A 21,619-nucleotide genomic window follows, 5' to 3' on the forward strand; every position below is an offset into this window, starting at 1 on the left:
AGAACAAATGATAACTGAAATGGTTGTAAGTAGAGTTCAGAAAGTTTTCATACAGTAATTTGTTTTGGCTCTTAACTTCAACTTATTAAAGATATTTTTATAAGCCCTCAAAGTTTCTGAAAAAAAATCCAATTAACAAAAGAAGGGAGAAATTGGAAGAAAGGAGAATTACTTTTCATGGGTTAGAGGATGTGTCACACCTAAGCCTCTCTTCTAGACCTTCCAAAGATGAGGACAGTATAGGGTTGTTCCTGGGTCTCATACCTGGAAGAATTGAATCCATGAACAATGAAGGAAGGAAGGTTTTGAGCTTTCACCTTCATTCATGTGTGGCCAGACTGGTAGGAGGGAATAAGATCTTGGATGGATTAATTTAGTGCTCTGGAGGGATTAGGTCATATATCTAAGAGGCAAATATATTGCATATACTTAATTGATGATGTATTATTTGTTCTATACTGTATATATATATATATATATATATATATTATGCACAATATCTCATTTAATCTTTTTGGTATATATCTAACATAGATATTACTCTTGTTCAAGATTTATGGCTTAGAGAAATTGAGTGATTACTAAAATTGCAGGCAGGCCTGAAGATGGGGCTCAGGTCTTTTTGGGGCCACTTGCCTTTATTCTGCAACCTTATGCTACATCATCTTCTAGGATATAAACAAAAAAGAAAAAATGAAAGAAATTAGCTGTTTAGGATATTGATAGGCCAGATAGGTAAAGTTGTGGTCCACAAGACAAAGCTTGTAGAATAAGGCCTTATTTCATCACTATAATTGTGAATTATTTAAAATCCTCCACCTTTAAAAATCATCAAATTTTGCTTAAGAATCTGGATATTTTTTATGTTATATTGTGTAGAATTTATTTTCCTATTTCATCAAATATTCCTCAAAAACAACACTTGGCTTTGTACTATTCATATAAAATACACTATTTGATTATTTCTAATCCTCTAACTTTTTTTTAGTATAGTTGACACCCAGTGTTACTTTAGCTTCAGGCGTACCACATAGTGATTTACGGTCAATTAATCTGTGACCAAGGAGGCAAGAATATACAATGGGTAAAAGACAGTCTCTTTAATAAATGGTGCTGGGAAAACTGGACAGCTTCATGCAAAAGAGTGAAATTGGACCACTTTCTTACATAATACACAAAAATAAACTCAAAATGGATTAAAGTCATAAATGTGGACCTGAAACCATTAAACTCCTAGAAGAAAATATAGACAGGAATTTCTTTGACATCGACTATAAAAACATTTTTCTAGATATGTCTTCTCAGGTAAGAGAAACAAAAGCAAAAATAAACTGTTGAGCCTACATAAAAATAAAAAGCTTTTGCATAGCAAAGGAAATAATCAACAAAGCAAAAAGGCAACCTATTGAATGGGAGAAGATACTTACAAATGATTTGTCTGATAAGGGATTAATATCTAAAGTATTTATAGAACTTATATAACTCAGCATCAAGAAAACTCCCAAATAATCTGATTTTAATGGGCAAATGACCTGATTTTTATTTATTTTTTTTAAATCAGCATATCTAATACTATCAGCCTAGCATTCTGGAGCTGAGTAGTCATGTCCCTGAAGACAGGGTTTGCTGGAAATCATATCCTACCACTTGCTATTTGTCTTCCACAATTTTTCTTCATTCATTTACCTTACTGGGTGGCGTTCATGCAGATTTGAGTTTATGACTCTAGTTCTAAATCTTTTTTTTTTTTTTTTTTGAGAGAGGTAAGTGACAGTAGTCTGGCTTTATTATAGTTTTTTTTTTTTAAAGATTTTATTATATATTCATGAGAGACATAGAGAGAGATGCAGTGACATAGGCAGAGGGAGAAATAGGCTTTTCAAGTAGAACTCAATGTGGGACTTCATCTTGGCACTCTAGGACCACGCTCTGAGCTGAAGGCAGATGCTCAACTGCTGAGCCACCCAGGCACCCCTTATTATAGGTTTAATATATGATTCTGGATCATGAATTTATTTCTACACCATGGCCTTCTCTTCTAGGCTCAAGGGCCATAGATCCAAATGCCTAATTGAATCTACTTTTTAATGAGAATAATGATAATGATAATAATACTTTGCAATTATTTATCATTTACTAAGTACTACATATTGTACCAAATGCTTTATATAGTATATGGTAACTTATTATATTTATTTCTCTATTAACCCATTAGGAGGTATTATTATCTATTTCTATTTGACAGATGAGAAAGTGGGAGCTCATAAGGTTAAAAAATCTTTCCTGGGCACATAGGTAGTAAGTGATGTAATTTGGATTCATCCCAGGCTGAATTATTCTTGAGCTTCAGTTAACCACTACACACTCTTTGTGTTACATAGGCAACCGGAGCTCAATATCTTCAAAATGCGATTAATTCCTCCCTTTAAGTCTGTTCCTTAGAAGAAGAAAAGATAGTAAAGAAAGTATTCTCTATCTCACTAAGTAGAACTCTTCCACACTTAATTCTTCAAAACTCACACCAGGAATTAAGCTTAATTCCTTCTTTCTTGTTGTTAAAGCCACGCATAAAATAATTGCCAAGTCATGAAAATAGTCATGAAACTTTCCAAGTCATGAAATTTCTTTCTTTTTTTTTTTTTTATTTCTTTCTTTTAAACATCTCATGATACTGTTCACTTTTCTTGCAGATTCTACTGTGGTGCTTGATGATTTCTTATCTGGATTCCTGCAACACTTCCTACTTTGCTTTTTCTTTATGGACACTTCCCTAATCCATTCTCTATATCATAGCCCAACTGAATATCTTAAAATGCAAATGTGATTATGTAACTCCCCCGGGTAAATTCTTCACTGGTTTCCCTTTACCCTAAAGGTACAGTTTCTGTTCTTTGGCTTGGCCTATATAAACCTTCTCAGGGAAATTTATGTCTCACAGTATAATCTCTTGCCATACGTATTGTTTCTGCTACCACTATGTGGAACTTATCTCAGTTCTGTAAATTTGCAATATTCTTCATCCTTCATCCATTTCTTCAGTGGAGTGCAAAGGAAAGAAAATATAATGTGCAGTGTCTGGTAAATAAGGAAAGGTCAAACCCATAGGCTCTATAGAATAGTATTAATTTTTCTAATAACAACAGAAAGTTGTTGAAGTTATAAACAGAATGATAAACAGATTTGCATTTAAGAAAGAGTAGCAGTAAGAATTATAACCAAGAGGAACAAGCATTAAGCTATTGCTTTTATCTAGGTGAATATGTCAGTTGATAGAGATAAGAGTCAGGGAATAATAACTAGTTGGATGATAGTGCTTATGGAAGAAAAATAATAAGTTCAGTTTTAATTCCATTAGATTAGGGTGTCTGATATCTTTGCCTAGAAGGTCTTGCTGCCAAATCCATACTATCTACATATGAGGAAATGAAAAAGGTCTATGCCTGTATAGAACAATACCAGACACAAAGAAAGTACACATTCCATATGTGTTATGAAAAGACATAATGGAATGAAATAATGTATATGGTTATGTTTGGTGTCTGAAAATTAGTGCATTATAAAAATTCTGTATATATGTGAATTTCCAGGGAAAAATCTACTTTCTGGGAAACTTCAAAATACCAAGAAATGACTTTCGTTATTAAGGTATAGGAGGGTAACATATATTCTTTTGTTACCTCATTATTTTTGTATCTTAATAAAAAGAAATATCTGTTACAGTAATTCTGTAAAATATTTTGGCCTTAAGATTCCTTTAAACTCTTAACAATTATTAAGAACCCCACACATCACTTATCCCCCCACATCACTTATTTATGGGTATTATATCTATTGATACCATATTAGAGATTGATCACTTTATTTATGTATTAATTCATTAAAATAACAATAATAAGCTCATTGACTATTAACATAAATAGCACATTTTTGAAAAATAACAGATAAAATAATTTAGTGGCAAGCATAGTATTATCTCTAGAATTGATTCATCCCACATAACTGAAACTTTGTACCCTCTGGAGGTCTAATATGTGACATGGTGACTATAGTTAATAATACTGTATTGTATCTCAACATTTGCCAAGACATTAATTTTTTTTTAAGATTTTATTTATTTAGAGGCAGAGAGAGTTGCATGAGTAAGGGGAGGAGCAGGAGAGGGAGAGAGAGCATACTCCATGCCAAGTGTGGAGCCAGATGTGGGGCTCAATCTCACCACCCTGAGATCATGAGCTGAGCTGAAGCCAAGAATCAGATGTTTAACTGAGTGAGCCACCCAAGCACCCCAAGACAGTTGATCTCAAGTATTATCATCACACACAAAAACATAACTATAGAACACGATGACTATGCTTTTTTAAGATTTTATTTATTTATTAATGAGAGACACAGAAAGAGAGGCAGAGACATAGGCAGAGGGAGGAGAAGCAGGCTCCATGCAAGGAGTCTGACGTGGGACTTGATCCTAGGAATCTGGGATCAAGCCCTGAGCCAAAGTCAGATGCTCAGCCACTGAGCCACCCTGGCATCCCAAAGGCTATGTGAATTAGCTTTATGGTATAATCATTTCACAATTCATATATTAAAACATATTGTATACCTTAAATATTTACAATTTTAGTTGTCAGGTGTACATCAGTAAAGCTGAAAAGAAAGAGAAGCACTATTTTGAAATTTTGGCAAATCTCATTAATATCTGGCTTAATAGAGGGAGCTGGATATCATATATGCTTCTACATTCAATTTGGGTGTCTATAACATGTCACATCGCCTTTGGGAAACCTCACTGTATGCATATGAGAGAATGTGAATGGTAATTAATAAAAGCACAAACAAACAAAAATACCATCTTAATACTATTTTAAATGTATTTTAAAATATTTTATTTATTCATGAGAGACAGAGAGAGAGAGAGAAGCAGAGACACAGGCAGAGGGAGAAGCAGGCCCCCCTCAGGGAGCCCGATGTAGGACCAGATCCCTGAACCCCAGGATCAGACCCTGAGCCGAAAGCAGAGCTCAATCACTGAGCCATTCAGGCATCCCCCATATTAATATTATTACGAAAATAGTTTGACCTTAGAAATTCCTGGGAGATGTTCAAGGGACCATCTAGGGACCCCAGGAAATTTTTGAGAATTATTGATTTGTTAAAAAAATTTTTAAAGATTTAATTTATTTATTTGAAAGGGAGTGAGAGAGATCACAGAGGGAGAGGGGAGTGAGAAGTAGGCTCCCTGCTGTGCCGAGAGCCTGATGCAGGGCTCAATCCCAGGACCCTGGGATCATGACCTGAGCTGAAGGTAGATGCTTAACCAACTGAGCCACCCAGTCACCCAATAAATACAAATTTAGAAAAGATAGAGAATTAACCACAGTGAAACATAAACAGAAAAGACATAGTCTCTGATCCACAAAAAGTTCACATCCCTGTGTCTCTGTGTGCATCTATGATACCAGAGCCATGAGCTTTACTGCTGGGCTGGTGAAAAGAGTTGATGTTTTGGATTAAGGCCCTGATGGTGATTCTGAGACAGGCAGCAATTTGAGCTCCAGCAACTTAATAGTGTGTCCATGACTTAGGTAAGATCTACATGTGTATGACTCCATGAGGGTGAAGCTATCATTCCATTTGTTCCAGTCAACCAAGAATTTTTTTTTTTTTGCAATAATGTAGATATATGTTCTCAGCCATACTATAAGATAATATTAGAGTATGTAGAAACAAATTCTGTTGCATTAAAGGAAGGAATTAGGGACGCCTGGGTGGCTCAGCAGTTTGGCATCTGCCTTTGGCTCAGGGCGTAATCCTGGGGTCCTGGGATCAAGTCCCACATTGGGTTCCCCACAGGGAGTCTGCTTCTCTGTCTGCCTATGTCTCTGCCTCTCTCTGTATGTCTCTCATGAATAAATAAGTAAAATATTTCAAAAGAATAAAAATAAATATAACATTAAAAAAATTCAAGAGTTGGGAGACAGCTGATATAAGCTTGTGTAAGATGGAAGGATCTGAAGTCAACAACTGTCTCCTACCTCTTCAGTGAACACTTCATCATAAAAGCTGTTATCCATGCTTGATGGAGTCTCATAACCTGCAGCAATTATTGCATCTCTGTTCAATAACCTTTTCAAGGAGTTTGGGCCTCAGGATTCTCAAGGGAAGGTGCAATTCATCCCTTCCCCATTCTCATCAGGCCTGGGTTAGATACATGCAAAGTTTAATGATTATGATCTTGGATACAAGTGCTTGATCCCAGGTCCCTGAGACCATTTCTAACCACTTCTTATGGTCACAGCTGTTCAGTTATGTTTTTACTTCCTATATGAAGGAGAACTTCTTCTAACAGTGACCTTGAAATATCAGCTTTGCTTAGCACTCCTTTCTCCTGGTTTTCATATCAATTACTTGCTACTTTTCCATCAGTTAGTGTAGTTTCTTGTTCACATAGCTCTAGCCACACTAGTCCTTTTGCTGTTCCTAGAACACTGAAGTTTATTTCCACCTCAGGCCCTTGTCACATGCTCTGGTTCAGCTCTGCAGTTGTAGAAGGCTCTTCCTTTAAATTTTTTCATATCTCATTCCATTGCATAATATAGAATTTTGCTTGAAAATTCCTCCTTATAGAGGTCTTCCCTGCTCACACATTTCTTCCATCTCTTTCTATCCAGTATCCTGCTTTATTTCTGTCAGAGCACTTGGCACAGTCTGAAATAGTTAACCATTTACTTTTCTATTGTCTGTGTCTCCCAAATGTAAATCGAAAGCATAGTCTTTTGTTGTTTTGCACATTGTGATCCTAGAATGGAGATTCTGCCCAGAAAATGGCATACTCAGCATTATTTATGGAATGAAGGAATATTCCTCCACCCACATATTTTTGCCAATCTAACTTCTGCATGTCCTTTAAAACAGCTAAGTCAGCCCCTCTGGAAAATTATCCATGGTTCTCCAATCCTTCAGGGCTGTTCCAGGGCTCCCTCTTATTAATCATACATTTTCTGTGATATGTTTTACTCTGTGTGTTAGGTTTAATTTTAGGAATGAAAGTAAAATTTATGTGAGCTGAAAAACATGCTAATAATTTTATTCAAAACATTCATATATATCATATATTTAAATTTTGTAGAGATCCATGGGGGATGGACATTGCTATTGTTAAATTCATTTTAATAGAAAATTGACCTCATATAAGTAAATTAACAAAACTTTCTAAAATGAATTCCAAGTACAGTATTCTTTCTAATGTCACAAGAACCTTCTAATTTGCTTAAGATGTAAGAGAACATGACTCCCATGTAGGACTAAAATTTGCAAGTACACAGCACAGATATAAAGCCCAGCTGTGGAATTGTATGCTTGCTTTGGAATTTGCAGTGGCTTCATGGTTTTCCTGAAGTTTTGTGTGTACACAGACACCCAAAATACAAACCACTCATGACATTCACAGACATATTCTATTTTATTCTATTTGTTTTGCCTAAGTATCCTTGGATCTTCCACATGTAACACCCAAGGTTCACATATACCCCATCATTGTAGAAACAGCTTTCTTATGTCAGACAGAATAAGGCACTGTTGAGGAAGACATAAACTGTCAAGAGTTAAATGTCAGGTTCACTAGATAGCCTCAAATTAAGTTCAACTTCATATGAGAACTGACTCCACATAAACTTAGTAGTAGAGGCTTTAATCTCTGGCCCATTGTCAGTGTCTTTCTTGATCCTGCACATGACATCCTCAATCTTCCCTTTAGATGCTCAAAACCCTACTCAGCAGCATTTTACTCAGGCTTGTTTTCCTCACAGATACCAATAAGACGAAATTCCAAATACTATATTAACATATATTACTCAAAAGATAGTTTTTATTAAGTTTTTAATTCCAGTATATTTAGCATACAGTATTATATTAGTTTCAAGTGTACAACATAAATGATTCAACAACAAAAAAAATGATTCAACAATTCTGTACATTATTTAGTGCACATAACGAAAAGTGTACTCTTTAATCCCCATAACCTATTTCACCCATCTTTCTACCCACCTCTCTTCTGGTAACCATCAGTTTGTTCTCTATAGTTAAGAGTTTTGGTTTGTCCCTCTTTGTCTTTTTTTTCCTTCTTTGTTTTGTTTCTTAAATTTTGTATGTTAGTGAAATAAGAGGGTATTTGTCTTTCTCTGACTGGCTTATCTCACTTACCATTGTGCTCTCTAGCTCTGCTCGCATTGTTGCAAATGGCAAGATATCATCCTTTTTTAATGGCTGAATAACATATATATACATGCTATTGTTATATGTACATATATTGTTATATATATTGTTATATGTATATATATACACACACACATAACATAAGACATATATATGTTATTTGGTTATATATGTTATGTGTGTGTGTGTGTGTGTGTGTGTGTGTGTAATATTCTTTATCCATTCATCTACTGATGGACAATTGGGCTGTTTCTATAATTTGGCTGTTGTAAATAATACACTCATAAGCAGGGGTGCATGTATCCCTTTGAATTAGTGTTTTTGTATTTTGGGGTAAATATCTCAGTAATGCAATTACTGGATTATAGAATAGTTCTATTTTTAACTTTTTGAGGAGCCTCCATACTGTTTTCCACAGTGGCTATACCAGTTTGGATTCCCATCAATATTGTAAGAGGGTTCCTATATCTCCACATTCTTGCCAACACTTGTTCTTTCTTATATTTTTTATTTTAACCATTCTGACAAGTTTGAGATGATATCTTATTGTGGTTCTGATTTGCATTTCCCTGACAATGAGTAATGTTGAGCATCTTTTCATATATCTGTTCGCCATCTGTATGTCTTCTTTGGAGAAATGTCTGTTCATGTCTTCTGCCTATTTTTAATTGGATTATTTGGTTTTTGGGTGTTGATTTGTATCAGTTCTTTATATAATTTGGATACTAACTCTTATAAGATATGTCATTTGCAAATATCTTCTCTAGAAGATTGCCTTTAAATTTTGTTGATTTTTTTCTCTCACTGTGCAGAAGCTTTTTATTTTAATAAAAATAAAGTCCCAATAGTTTACTATTATTTACCTTGCCTCATGAGATATATCTAGAAAAATATTGCTGTGACTGATGTCAGAGAAATAAACGCCTGTGTTCTAGGATTTTTATGGATTCAGGTCTCACATTTAGGTTTTGAAAGATAATTTTTTTCTAGGGAAGAATAGTGGTAAAATTCTAATAGATCAGAGGGTATAAGGAATTATCTCTCTTTAGTTCATTGGTTTATGACCTTCTCAATATGGTAAGTGCCTCAACCTCTTTCTACTTTCCACCTTCTCTTCCTCCACTCCTGTTCTCTACTTTTCCCTGACATGTTAGAGGACAATGATAACAAAAACAACTTTGGATATTTCCTTGAATACATTTTTCTCTCTCTCACCTCTGTCCCAGCTTTGCAAATTCTATTCCTTCAGATAAGACTGCCCTACTCCAGTATGTTCCTTAAGGATGGCTACTGTGTCGACTCAAAGAAATCTTTCCTCACATTGTGTTCCCTCAGCTTGAAGAAGATATTTCTCTTTTTGCTCCTCTATTAATTCTTTTTACTTTGAACAACACAATTAACATATGGCTATATAACAAATCATCCCAAAATTTCATGTCTGAAACAAACAAACAAACAAACAAACAAACAAACATTTATTGAGCTTGCAAATCTGCAACTTGGGCTGGGTTCAGAGTAGGATTGATTAATTTATTGGGTTTCACCTGGAAAGACAGGAAAAATAGAGGTTGGAATAATAGGAAGATTTGTTCACTCACTAGTAGTTGATAATGATCCAGCTAAGGCTGAGACCTTAGCTTGGTCTATTGACTGAGACATCTACATGTGGCTTCTCCATGTGGTCTCAGCTTCCTCTCAGTATGGTGGCCATGTTCAAAAAGTGAGATAGATAGAGACATAGATGGATATAAATATAGAGATAGAAAAAGAGGAAGAGTGTGAGGGAGGTGTATACCAATGGAAAACGTATCACCTTTTATGATGTAGCCTCAAGAGTCTTATAGGGTCACTTCTAAAACACTCAATTCATTGAGGCAGTTACAAAGTCCTATACAGTTATGAGGAGAGAAAAACGGATTCCATCTCTTGATGGAGGAGTCACAAGTTTCTAGAGGAGAACGTAGGATTATAAATACCTCTGTGGCTATTATTGGGAAATACAATCTGCCATGTTGTAATGCATTGTGTTTTCCTCCCATCAGAGCAGAGTTAATTCTGCAAGAGCTGTGACTTCTTGATCATTCCTTGATCATTCCTTCCTGATCATTCAATGTATTCATTGAGTAATAGTCTCCTCTATCTCATGCACATTAGATATTATAAAGGATAGAGGAACAAAGTACACTTAAGGGATTAGTGCCTCTAAGACTAGACCAGTTAGCAACAAAAAGCATGGGTTACACGATCTCGGATCTGTTTGGTCTTCACACTGTAGACGATGGGGTTCATCAGAGGAGGGAATAGAAGGTATACAAAGCCCATGATCACCTGGACCAGATGAGATCCCTGCTTCCCAAAGCGGTGGATGACAGACAAGCCAATCATGGGAGTGTAGAAGAGGAGCACAGCACATATGTGAGAAACACAGGTGTTAAGAGCTTTGAATCTCTCAGCCCTGGATGCAATGGACAGCACAGTACGCAGGATCAGGGCATAAGAGAAGAGAATGAGCAGTGAGTCTATACCCACTGTTGAAACAATGACAAACATCCCATAGACACTGTTGGCTTTGATGTCTGCACAGGCCAATTTCATCACTTCCTGATGGAGACAATAAGAATGTGAGAGAACTGGAGAGCCACAATAGGGGAATCTTTTGAGCATAAAAGGCAATGGAAAAATGAGTGCTACACTGCGGCCTAGGGAAGCCAGGCCAATCCTGCCAATGACAGTGTTGGTGAGAATGGAAGCATAGTGCAAGGGGCGACAAATGGCCACAAAGCGGTCAAAGGCCATGGATAGTAGCACAGAGGACTCCAGGAAGGACAAGCAGTGAATAAAAAAGAGCTGAGCAAAACAAGCATCATGACCAATATCTCGTGCTCCAATCCAAAAGATGCCCAGCACTGTAGGGAGGGTGCAAAGTGACAGACCCAGGTCAGTCACAGCCAGCATGGACAAGAAGAGGTACATAGGCTCATGGAGTGAGGGCTCTGTTTTAATGATAAAAAGGATTGTACAGTTACCCAGGATGGAAACCAGGTATATAAAGCACAGTGGGATGGAGATCCAGATGTGCATGTGCTCTAGCCCAGGAATGCCACTCAGCAGAAAGGTGGAGGAAATGTTGCTGCTGCTTTCCAGGGATCCCAAAGTCATTGTGTGTGGAGGGAAGAGGAAAATTGGATTCCTTCCAAATTCCTGAAATGAATTCAGAAAAAGCTATGGATTATAACTGGGAAGAAGTTAGAAACCAAACCAAACCAAACATTAGAATCAGGTAGATCTAGAATTGTATGTCTCTTCCAGAGGTCATTTTCTTCTGGTCCCTATTCCCTCTGAACATTGTTTTAGAATTTTTTTCTTTCCTTCAAGCTAAGAGTCCTGAGAATCTTCACTATTCTTTTTGGTTATACCTAACCTTGCCTACCCATTTTGAGAAGATCTTTAAGTAAATGCTCCTTACCTGCCTCTTTTCTGCCAGGATGCTCACTAATATTCCAACCTTTCTTTAAAAGGAGTACCTTATCGGAAAGGGAGTAGGAAGGAAGGAAGAAGGACAGCAAAAGCACAAGAAAGAAAAGAGCAAAGAGAAAGAGAGGCGAGGGGAGGGAGGGAGGGAGGGGGACGTGTAGGGATGGGGGAGGGAGGGCGGGAGGCGTTTCGTGATGCTGTAATTCCTCAGGAAGGATTCAGGCCTGATCAGTCACTTCTTCGTGATTTTCTTTCTGTATTATTTCTTTCTTTTTTTCTTCTTTCTTTCTTTCTTTCTCTCTCTCTCTTTCTTTCTCTTTCTTTCTTCTTTCTTCTCTCTCCTTCTCCTTCTTTTTCTGCTTTTGTTTAACTTCATTAACCACATACAATTTCTAATCTTAGACACAGATGAGTCCTTCACTCACCTTCTCATCTGGTTTTCCACTTCTGGAAGCCTAGCTTGATCCAGAGAGCTCATATGTGCTACTCAGCTCACAGAATTCCAGGAAGAACTGGAGAGTGAATGAATGGCTGTCTGTAACATACATAATTCTTGGTGCTGAAGTACCATATTAAAACTCCGATCTTCCTATCAGTCAGTGACCTGCATTCCCTGGAGATCTAGAATTCAACTGCTATGAAACTAGGTAGGAGGAAAGACTGAAGCATCATCAACCATGGCTACACCTTCAATTGCAAGGCAGAGTCCATGAGAATCCACAGAATAGAAGGCAATAGTGCTAGTTGGACTTACTCTTCTCTAGATTAAGAAATGAAAGCTCAGGAGAGTACAGTCACTGGGTAAAGGTCTTATGCCAATTTAAGCCTCCTGACTTTCAGAGCAGTGACATGCCTACTCCCAAATAACAATTCCACTAGAATGTAAGCTTAGGAAGGGCAGAGACTTTGTTTTGCTTACTTCTGTGAAGACAGTCTTAGAATGTGTCCAGGTACACAGTAGGCACTCAGCATTTTTTTTAATGCATGAGTAACAGTTAAATGTATTTAGTTCGCTGTTACTAAATTGGTATATGTTTTATTCCTTTAAAAAATCTTGTGAATAAAGTTCTATTAATAGTACCATATTATAGATGAAGAAACGGATTAGAAAAATTTACTATTTCTAAGATCAAAGATATAGTAAACAGCCAAAACGGGATTTGAACCGAGATCCAATTTTTCTCTAGATTCCAGAATCTCAACAACCATTATACTTTCTTCCTGCATAGAGGACAATTCACTGTCAACTAGAAGCAGCAAGCATAAAATCAAGGGCTTAATAGACCTCCAAAAAAAGTGCTGACTCTTTAGCTAAATTAACAAACAAACCTACTAGAGACACATACACAAATATATATGAAGGTATTTTCTTCCTCACTCCAAATACCAGTGAAATTAGTAGCCAGTGTCATTAACTCACTGTCCACTTGAAGGTCAGATTGGCTCTTGTGTGTTGTTCCTCAGCTTCTGCTTTGGTCATGATCAATGGTCACCACATCATTCATCAAAGTGAATTCAGAAGAGCTGTGATAAACTTACCTGTCAGAGACAGGCAAGCTACATGGTGGTTAATGATATAAGTCATAAAACTTAAGGCAGAAAATGTCTTGACATGAAAATTAAGTAGGGTAGTGAAGGAATAGTATACATTATTTAATAATATAAAACTTTATTTATAATACCTGATGAACATCTATGGTTTGCCAGATGCTGTACTAGGAGCATTACAGAAGAAATAACATTTAGACCTTAGAAAAACCTTGCACATTAATGTTATTATCTTGATTTGCAAATGAGGAGAGAGGCTTACAGAATTTGATAATGTGCATAAAGTCATAGCATCAATCATTGACAGAGTGGGAATTCAAACTTAAATCTCTGGAGCTCCAAGGAGCATTCTAAAAACTTGGAAGCATTTAGGTTAATACATCTGGAGAGTTTTTAAAGCTGAGACAGCCCCAGATGGATGAAGATTGAATGACAAATGATAGAAATATCAAAAGTCTTCTTGCCCCACCTTCTTTTAGCTTAAGATGGACTCTCTTTGTTTTTTTAAAAGATTTTATTTATTTATCCGTGAGACACACACGGGGGGGGGGGGGGAGGGCAGAAACACAGGCAGAGGGAGGAGCAGGCTCCATGCAGGGAGCCTGACTTGTGACTCAATCCCAGAACCCAGGGTCACACCCTGGGCCAAAGGTGGTGCTAAACCACTGAGCCACCTGGGCTGCCAGATATGGACTCTCTTTGGAATCAGAATTTGTGCCTCACATTTTATTTTATTTTTTAAAAATTTATTTATTTGTTTGTTTATTTATTTATTTATTTGCTTATTTATTTATGAGAGACATAGAGAGAAGCAGAGACACAGGCAGAGGGAGAAGCAGGCTCCTCGCCAGGAGCCCGATGTGGGACTCGATCCCGGATCCCAGGATCACACCCTGAACTTAAGACAGACACTCAACTGCTGAGCCACCCAGGCATCCCATGTGCCTCATATTTTAAAGGGAATAGGGTAGAATAAAAATCAGAGAGAGAGAGAGAGAGTGATAGAGTTAGAATAATTTGAAGGAAAGAATCCGGACATAAAAAAAAAAATGTAGATAGTGAAGTCAGGAGACATCTACCTGGGAAAGATCATCTTTAGCCTATTGGCTGGAGAGATTTTAGTCAGGTAACTAACTATTCTAAGGGCTTTTTATTTAAAGGTCTTCAGAGTATCCAATATCAGATTTGGTGAGGATTTCATTATTTCTTGGCAGTTCAAAAAGCAGTTGTCTAGAGTAGAGGGGTTTTGGAAATTTAACAAATGGTCTGCTCACAGTTGTTCTTGGAGAATACTTCTTAGAGGGATTTAGGCAAGTTCAATAGCTGCTTCTAATTCTATCACTTAGACTCTGTGGTCACTCAGGAAAACATCCTTTCATGTCACAGACAAGTTTTTCTTTCAGGCCACTCTACTCCCTAGCCTTCTGTCTCTGCTTCTTGAAAATAACTCCTGATTCTGCTAACCTCGTGTCTGAGGTTAAGGGGTAGAGACCAACCAATAGCTCATATCATTCCTGTATCTCAGTTTTGTCTGCCTAATTTGTCTGTCTCCCTGGGTCTCAGTAATAATCCTACATTGCCACACATAAGGCAACTCTCTGGGCAGGAAGTCAAGGAAGTGAATGAGTGTGAGAAAGCTGTTGTCTCTTTGCTAGACTAGTGCTAAAACGAGACCTGGGTATGGTCAGTGAGATCTGACTGCAGTAGTCACCACCTTCCACAGGCACCCTCTATAGCCTCTTTTGTGCCTCAAATGCCCTTCCCTCCCTCCCCTTTTCCAGAGCTCAGGTGGAGCTTTCTGGGACCTCTTTCGCTTCCACGACTCAGCACCAGACACCTGTCTCACCTACCAAAGTTATATCCAGAGCTTCCAGGCCTTGCAACAGGGAAGAAGAAAGGCTAAAATTAGAGGCTCTGAGTACAGTGGAGACACTGGAGGATGGATTTTGAACTCCCTGATTTTTATGAAATTGCCTGAGGTCCCCATTGAGATTCTTTCAAGAATCTTTAATGAATTTCCTACTAGGACTGGCTCTCTGCACCTCATTATCTTATACTCTGGGGATAAAGGAAAGAGGAGAAGAGTCTTTTGAGATATCAACATGGGAATCCCAGAAGATGTTGCACACTGTAGCTACTTTTTAAAGATCTTGTGAAATTTTGAACAACCCTGAAACTTCAGGAAAGCAGAGTGGGGGTTTTGATAGTGTTTTATATATGATGTATCATAACAATATATACATATTAGGTATGACAGTGTATATTGTGAGTATATATAACTTTAACATCAAAAGGGGCTTTTTATTTTTTATTTTTTAAAGGTTATTTATTTATTTATTTATTCATGAGAGACACACACACATAGAGAGAGAGAGAGAGAGAGAGAGAGAGAGAGAGGCAGAGACACAGGCAGAGGGAGAAGCAGGCTCCATGCAGGGAGCCTGATGTGGGACTCGATCCCGGGTCTCCAGGATCTCTCCCTGGGCTGAAGGCGGTGTTAAACCGCTGAGCCACCCGGGCTGCCCCAAAATGGGCTTTTTAATTCAATGCTTCACCTATCACTAAAAGAGAAGAAAGGAGTCAGACCAGGTGCCTAGAAAATTTGTGATAGCATTGATTCTTGGTGTCCCAAGTAACCCTATATGCTTCTGACTTCTGCCTACACTCAAGGACTCTTCCTTCTGTCTCTGATCCACACAGACAGAGAACTCAGCACTTTGTTTCTAGACATCCAGGAGCTAATTGGAAAAGCAAATTCATTCTTATGCCCAGAAGGGGCAACATGAGCTCCTGAAAAAGATAGTTAAACCAAGGAGTTTTATATGTCAATACAGGGATATGAAGAATTAATAATCCATTTTTTGGACTTTGAAAGCTGATGAGCAAGACATTTTAGAGAGAGGAATGGAGGGCCATTTCAGCTAATTAGTATCTAGCTTATTGAATCTAATTTGGGAATATAAAGGTAAAAATATTAAGGAATGTCCCAGATTCCCAGACCAACCATAAGAGGCTATTCCAACTAATTAGCCTGAAGAAAAAAGAGAAAAAATTAAAAAAAAAAGAGAGAAAAAAATTAATTAGCCTGAAGGATCTCCTTAGAATGTTCTGGACTTCCTCTTGTGGTCACATTCCATTAATTTTTAGTCAAGCACATTGTAGACACATTTAAGTGTTATGAAGCAGTGTTTCTCAAATCAGAGTCACCAAATAATCAGGATCAGAATCAACTGTATTGCTTGTTAAAATGAAGATTTCTGGGCCTCATCCCTATAATACAGAATCAGAAACTGACATTAGTCACAACCACAAAAGTATAAGAATTTTCATATATTCTTGTCTTTATGATGTGTTTTCTATTCTGATTCCAGAATTTTTTATTCCCTCTATAATTAAGTCTTGACCTTTAACCTGGAATTCATTTCAAAACACAGTTAATTCTTGTATTAGTTTGCTAGGACCACCATAACAAAATAACACAGACTGGGTGGCTTTAGCAATAGATATTTATTTTCTCACAGTTCTGGAGGCCAGCAAAGTCCAAGATCAAGGTGTTGATGGGTTTGGTTTCTTCTGAGGCCTCTCTCCTTGGCTTGCAGATGGCCACCTTCTTTCTGTGTCCTCACATGGCCTTTCTTCTATGCATGAATATCCTTGATGTCTCTTGCTCTTCTTATATGGACATGAGTCATATTGGATTAGGGCCAACCCTAAAGGCCTCATTTTAACTTATTATCTCCTAAAGACCTTACCTCCAAATATAGTTACTTTCTGAGGTACTGAGGGTTGGGACTTCAACATACGAGGTAGAGGGGGCACAATTCCCCCATAACATCTGTTTTTCTATGCATCCTATTTAACAAATATTTTATAACAAATAATACCTCCTCACTGCCCCCATAAAAATACACAATCAATATTTATTTACAGCCTCTGAGTCCAAGCATTGAGAAAAGAGGTAGTGTTAGATATGTTTTGGAAGAAAATAGGTTTGAGTTTCAGATGTTATGGAAAGAGAGAAAGAGATTGCATTAATCTTCCAACAGCTTTCCTTCTAATTATATTACAGGAAGATATCCTGCCTGATTTAAATCTTAGCTATTCAGCTTCTATGAGGGAAAAATGGGATATGATATGGGGAGAGATCAGGGAAAAAAAAAAAAGCTCATATCTCCTAGCTCAGAAAAAAGTAGGGAAAAGAAACAAGGTAGAGGCAAAATGTAAGGAAATACCTTGTATGTAAGGATGCTCCCTTGAGGAAAGACCTACTAGGAGAGACTAAAAGGGCCAAAAGAGAATATTAATGGACTGGACTTAGACAGACTGGGGCAAAAATTAGTGTTGCCTTTTTAAAATTTTAGTATGGTTTTAAAATTGTGGTTATTGCAAGTTAGTAGATGTTTATGAAGAAGATGGATGATGTAAAAAGAAAATAAATAATATTTCTCCTCTGGTGCACCCTAGTGTGAGTAAAGTTGTTGCCCATCTGTCTTTACAGAATGCCCACAATGGTTCCCAGGAACATGCCATGCTGTTTTACATCCCTTTTTACCTTTGTCTCTACTGAGGGAAAATAGACGCCCATTCATCTGAAACGTTAGCATATGTGGGAAAACTGGAGCCCAGAAACTCTCAACAGCACAATGCCAAAAGTTTAGTTTTTGTGATCTGACAGACTTGTATGTAGTTTTGCATTTATTAGATGTGATAATGGTTACAGTAATTTACCTCATTGAACCTCCTATCTAAAAGGATTATATAAGAATTAAGAAGAAATTGGCTATCCTAAGTGATAAGATAGCATTGAATAAAAATAGTTTGAGAAACTAAAGTTTTAACAAAAGGATTGATATTCCATGTTGTAGTAAGTAGGTAATCATGACCACTTAAAAATGTGTCTTATAAGCATGCTTTTCAAGGAATATTCCTGGAGTTTTTATAAGGCATACCTTTTTTACTCGTAGTGAGGTTTTTTCTACCCTACTTAAGTGTCTGGGAGGCCATGCTTCAGAAATACACGTGCCAATTTTTGATCTAGATGGTAGGTTATAGTGCTGTACAAAAGAAAAGTCCTAATTTTGGTGTGACAATAATTAAATAATCAAGATATAGCAGTCACATAGCTGCTACCTGGAGAACACCCTCCTGAAGTAAGTTTTTATAACTGACAAAAATCTTCTTTTAAAATTTTGACTCTGCCATTTTAATTTCCAAAGGAGAGTCAAATTGAATATTGCATGCAAGTGCTTTGAGACATTCTGTAGTATATAGTAGATGCTCAATAATTATTAGCTGCTATTGCCACAATTGTCACTATTATTTTTATCATTATTTCCCAGCTAATCAGTCTGGGGAGGGGGAGGAAATACAGAGAGTTGTATTTATTTTGAAAGTTAAAATGTATACACATTAGAGAATGCTCCCAAACCCCTAATGAACATATGTCCTCTGACAGAATTTTGAACGTACATTCAGGCATCAACACAGGATATTATTTTTTTTTATCAACTTTGGTTTTAAGTTGCTCTCATACTGCCTTTTGAAACTTAGTTTTGTAAAAACTCTTCAATAGATGTGAGTTCAAGGGTGGTGCAAAGCCTCTGGAAGATTCTGGAAGAAAATCTTTAACTTCAACTGGCTGAGGCATAGGAGAGATGAATCTGAGACCCAGAGAGTATGAGTTTCACAGTGAATAGGATTCATTTAGCAAATCATGGTTCCTAAATGCTGACTGGTTCCTTTAAAGTACTAGATCAAAATGTAGGGTAAATCTTATAAAACAAAGAAATTACTTGAGTGGTGTGTAAGTTAGGGTCCAATCAGAAGAAAGAAACCACACAGTAATTTTAACAGAAATATTTCATATAAAGATTTATTAACAAGAGATTACAGCAATGAAATCAACTAAGAGTGGGAAAGAAAGAACCATAAAGGATACCCTAGGGCTGAGGGAGAGTCTTTAAAGAAGAAACAAGTTTTCAGGGGAAGAATTTTCCTCAAGGCTAGTGTGAATGAAGCTCATTGAATGACAGAGTTCACTAGATTGTTCTAGGCCAAAGCTGGCCTACAATTAGACTGAAGCTGGTTGGTGGACAACCACCTGCTGGGAGACTGATGAAATTTTCCAAGAAGCTGCTTATAGGGATTACTACTGACTTTCTGGAGAGCAGCTGAGGCACCAGCTGGAATCACCAGAAAATTTTTAGAAGCTGCTTGAGGAGGTTATCTGTTAACTGATTCACTGGAAGCTAAAAATATCAATAGGCTTTATGCCCCCAAATCCCTCCCTTCATCCTAACCCAATTCTATCGAAAACACCTAAGAGATTTTACAAAGTCAAACTTCTTAGCAATGCGAATGCGGATTTGCTTGGTCTTGATACTGTAGACAATGGGGTTCATGAGAGGTGGTACCAGCAGATACACATAAGACATGAGGAGGTGTACAATACGGGGCAGATGTTCACCAAAGCGATGCACAAGAGACAAGCCAATCATAGGAATGTAGAAGAGTAGCACAGCACAGATGTGGGAGACGCAGGTGTTGAGGGCCCGAAGTCGCTCCTGACGGGATGCAATGCTTAACACAGTGCGGAGGATGAGGGCATAGGAGAGGAAGATGAGCAGTGAATCCACACCAACAGTGCAGGCCACGACAAAGAGCCCATATATGTGATTGACAATGATGCTAGAGCAGGCCAGCTTCATGATCTCTAGGTGCAGACAATAAGCATGGGCCAGCACATGGGAGCGGCAGTACTGGAAGCGTTTAAGGAGGAATGGCAATGGCAGGATGAGCAGGGCACTTCTAAGCATTGAAGTCAGCCCCATCCTGACAATACGTGTGGGGGTCAAGACTGTGGAGTAACGCAATGGGTTGCAGATGGCCACATAGCGGTCAATAGACATGGACAATAGAACTGAGGACTCTACCAGAGACAAAGTATGGATGAAGAAGAGCTGAGTGAAACAGGCAGGGATGCCAATCTCTCTGGCATCAAACCAGAAGATGCCCAACACAGTGGGCAGTGTAGATAGACAAAGGCCCAAATCTGTCAGAGCCAGCATGGCCAAGAAATAGTACATGGGTTCATGGAGGGTGACATCAGTACGGATGACGTGGAGGATGGTAAGGTTTCCTACAATAACTGTCAAGTAGATGAAGCAGAAGGGAATAGAGATCCAGCCGTGGAGATCTTCCAGACCTTGGAAGCCCGTTAGGAAGAAAGTGGCTTTTTGGAGGCTGCTATTATAAGAGATTGTCATGGCTTTACAATCTTGTATTCACCAACCTGCAATATAAAATGGGATTCCTTGAGAGTGACAGAACTGAATTCTCACCTGTGTCCTGAGAACAGTGAGAGAGGAAGGGTCTGCAGATGAAATGAGAAAGAATTGGGGGACTTAACCTATTAGCCTTTCCTGGAGAGTCTAGGATAGGGACTTTTACAGGATATTTCTGTAGTCTATGGATGCCATATGATTTAGTCTTATAGTGGTGTGTCTGCCAGTATTGGGCTCTCCGCAGTTTAATGAGGTCACCTCAGATGGCACCTTTTTCTCATACTCCTTTCTGAGAAAAATTTCCAATTGAATCACTAAAGCACTCAGAATCTTTATCACATATATACCATTTTGCATAATTGTGTACTAGGATCAAGTGCATATCATATGTATTAAAATGTATGTTTAATATGGCTGGGGATTGTGCTTTATTCCACAATGCCTAGCCTTCAGGGGAATGCAGAGGAAACCTTGAGTAAATGTCTGTTGAACTCCTTGAACTTGTAACTTGTGACTGGAGTGATGCCTTTCTTGAATCTACATAAAAACCTTTGGTGACTGAGGATGCAAATTGTGTTGTGCAAATATGAAGTCTAGAACTGAGAAATATCTGAGAAGAAGCAGGATCTTAGAAAACAAATAATTCTAGGAAAGGGTACACTGGGGCTTAGTTCTGAGAGATATCAGAAGAGATGTGAGTTTCTAACATCGGGGTAGTTAAGCTGGGACTAGATGTAGAGATGAGGATGCAGAGGAAGTATGTACCAGATCTGAAACAGAAATAATAAAGAGGAGAAACCTAAAATGGTCAGGAAAATCCTCTAATCTTTAGCTTATAATGAGGAACTAAATCTTAAGTCTCTCAGCATAAGCTATGCCTTTGGGGTTTGGATCAATATAACACACAGGTATAGTCTGTGTCTATAATACTTGAACTGGGCTGTGTTTAACTTCTGCCTTTCAAACTTTTATTCAGTTGCATTTATTGCATTCAGGACATACTATAATGGGTTCTATGTATATTAATATAGTGTGACTAATATGTTATTTATCACATGCATTAAAAGCTTAAAATACCTAAAAGAGACCAAGAATGGAGAATC

The 21,619-nt window shown here is 37.7% G+C and overlaps 2 protein-coding genes across 2 annotated transcripts; both read right to left on the reverse strand.

Annotated features, from left to right (window-relative positions):
* Window positions 1-10,428: 10,428 nt before the first annotated feature.
* Window positions 10,429-11,370, reverse strand: OR51G2 (olfactory receptor family 51 subfamily G member 2). The gene is given in 1 exon segment (NM_001388847.1): window positions 10,429-11,370. A coding segment is annotated over 1 exon segment (942 nt).
* Window positions 11,371-19,538: 8,168 nt separating this feature from the next.
* On the reverse strand, window positions 19,539-20,507 carry OR51G1 (olfactory receptor family 51 subfamily G member 1). The gene has a single exon (XM_038569353.1). It carries the CDS (start codon window positions 20,496-20,498, stop codon window positions 19,539-19,541), a length of 960 nt encoding a protein of 319 aa, XP_038425281.1. The 5' UTR covers window positions 20,499-20,507.
* Window positions 20,508-21,619: the final 1,112 nt, after the last annotated feature.

Source organism: Canis lupus, chromosome 21, assembly GCF_011100685.1.
Source record: "Canis lupus familiaris isolate Mischka breed German Shepherd chromosome 21, alternate assembly UU_Cfam_GSD_1.0, whole genome shotgun sequence".
NCBI classification, from domain to species: Eukaryota; Metazoa; Chordata; class Mammalia; order Carnivora; family Canidae; genus Canis; species Canis lupus.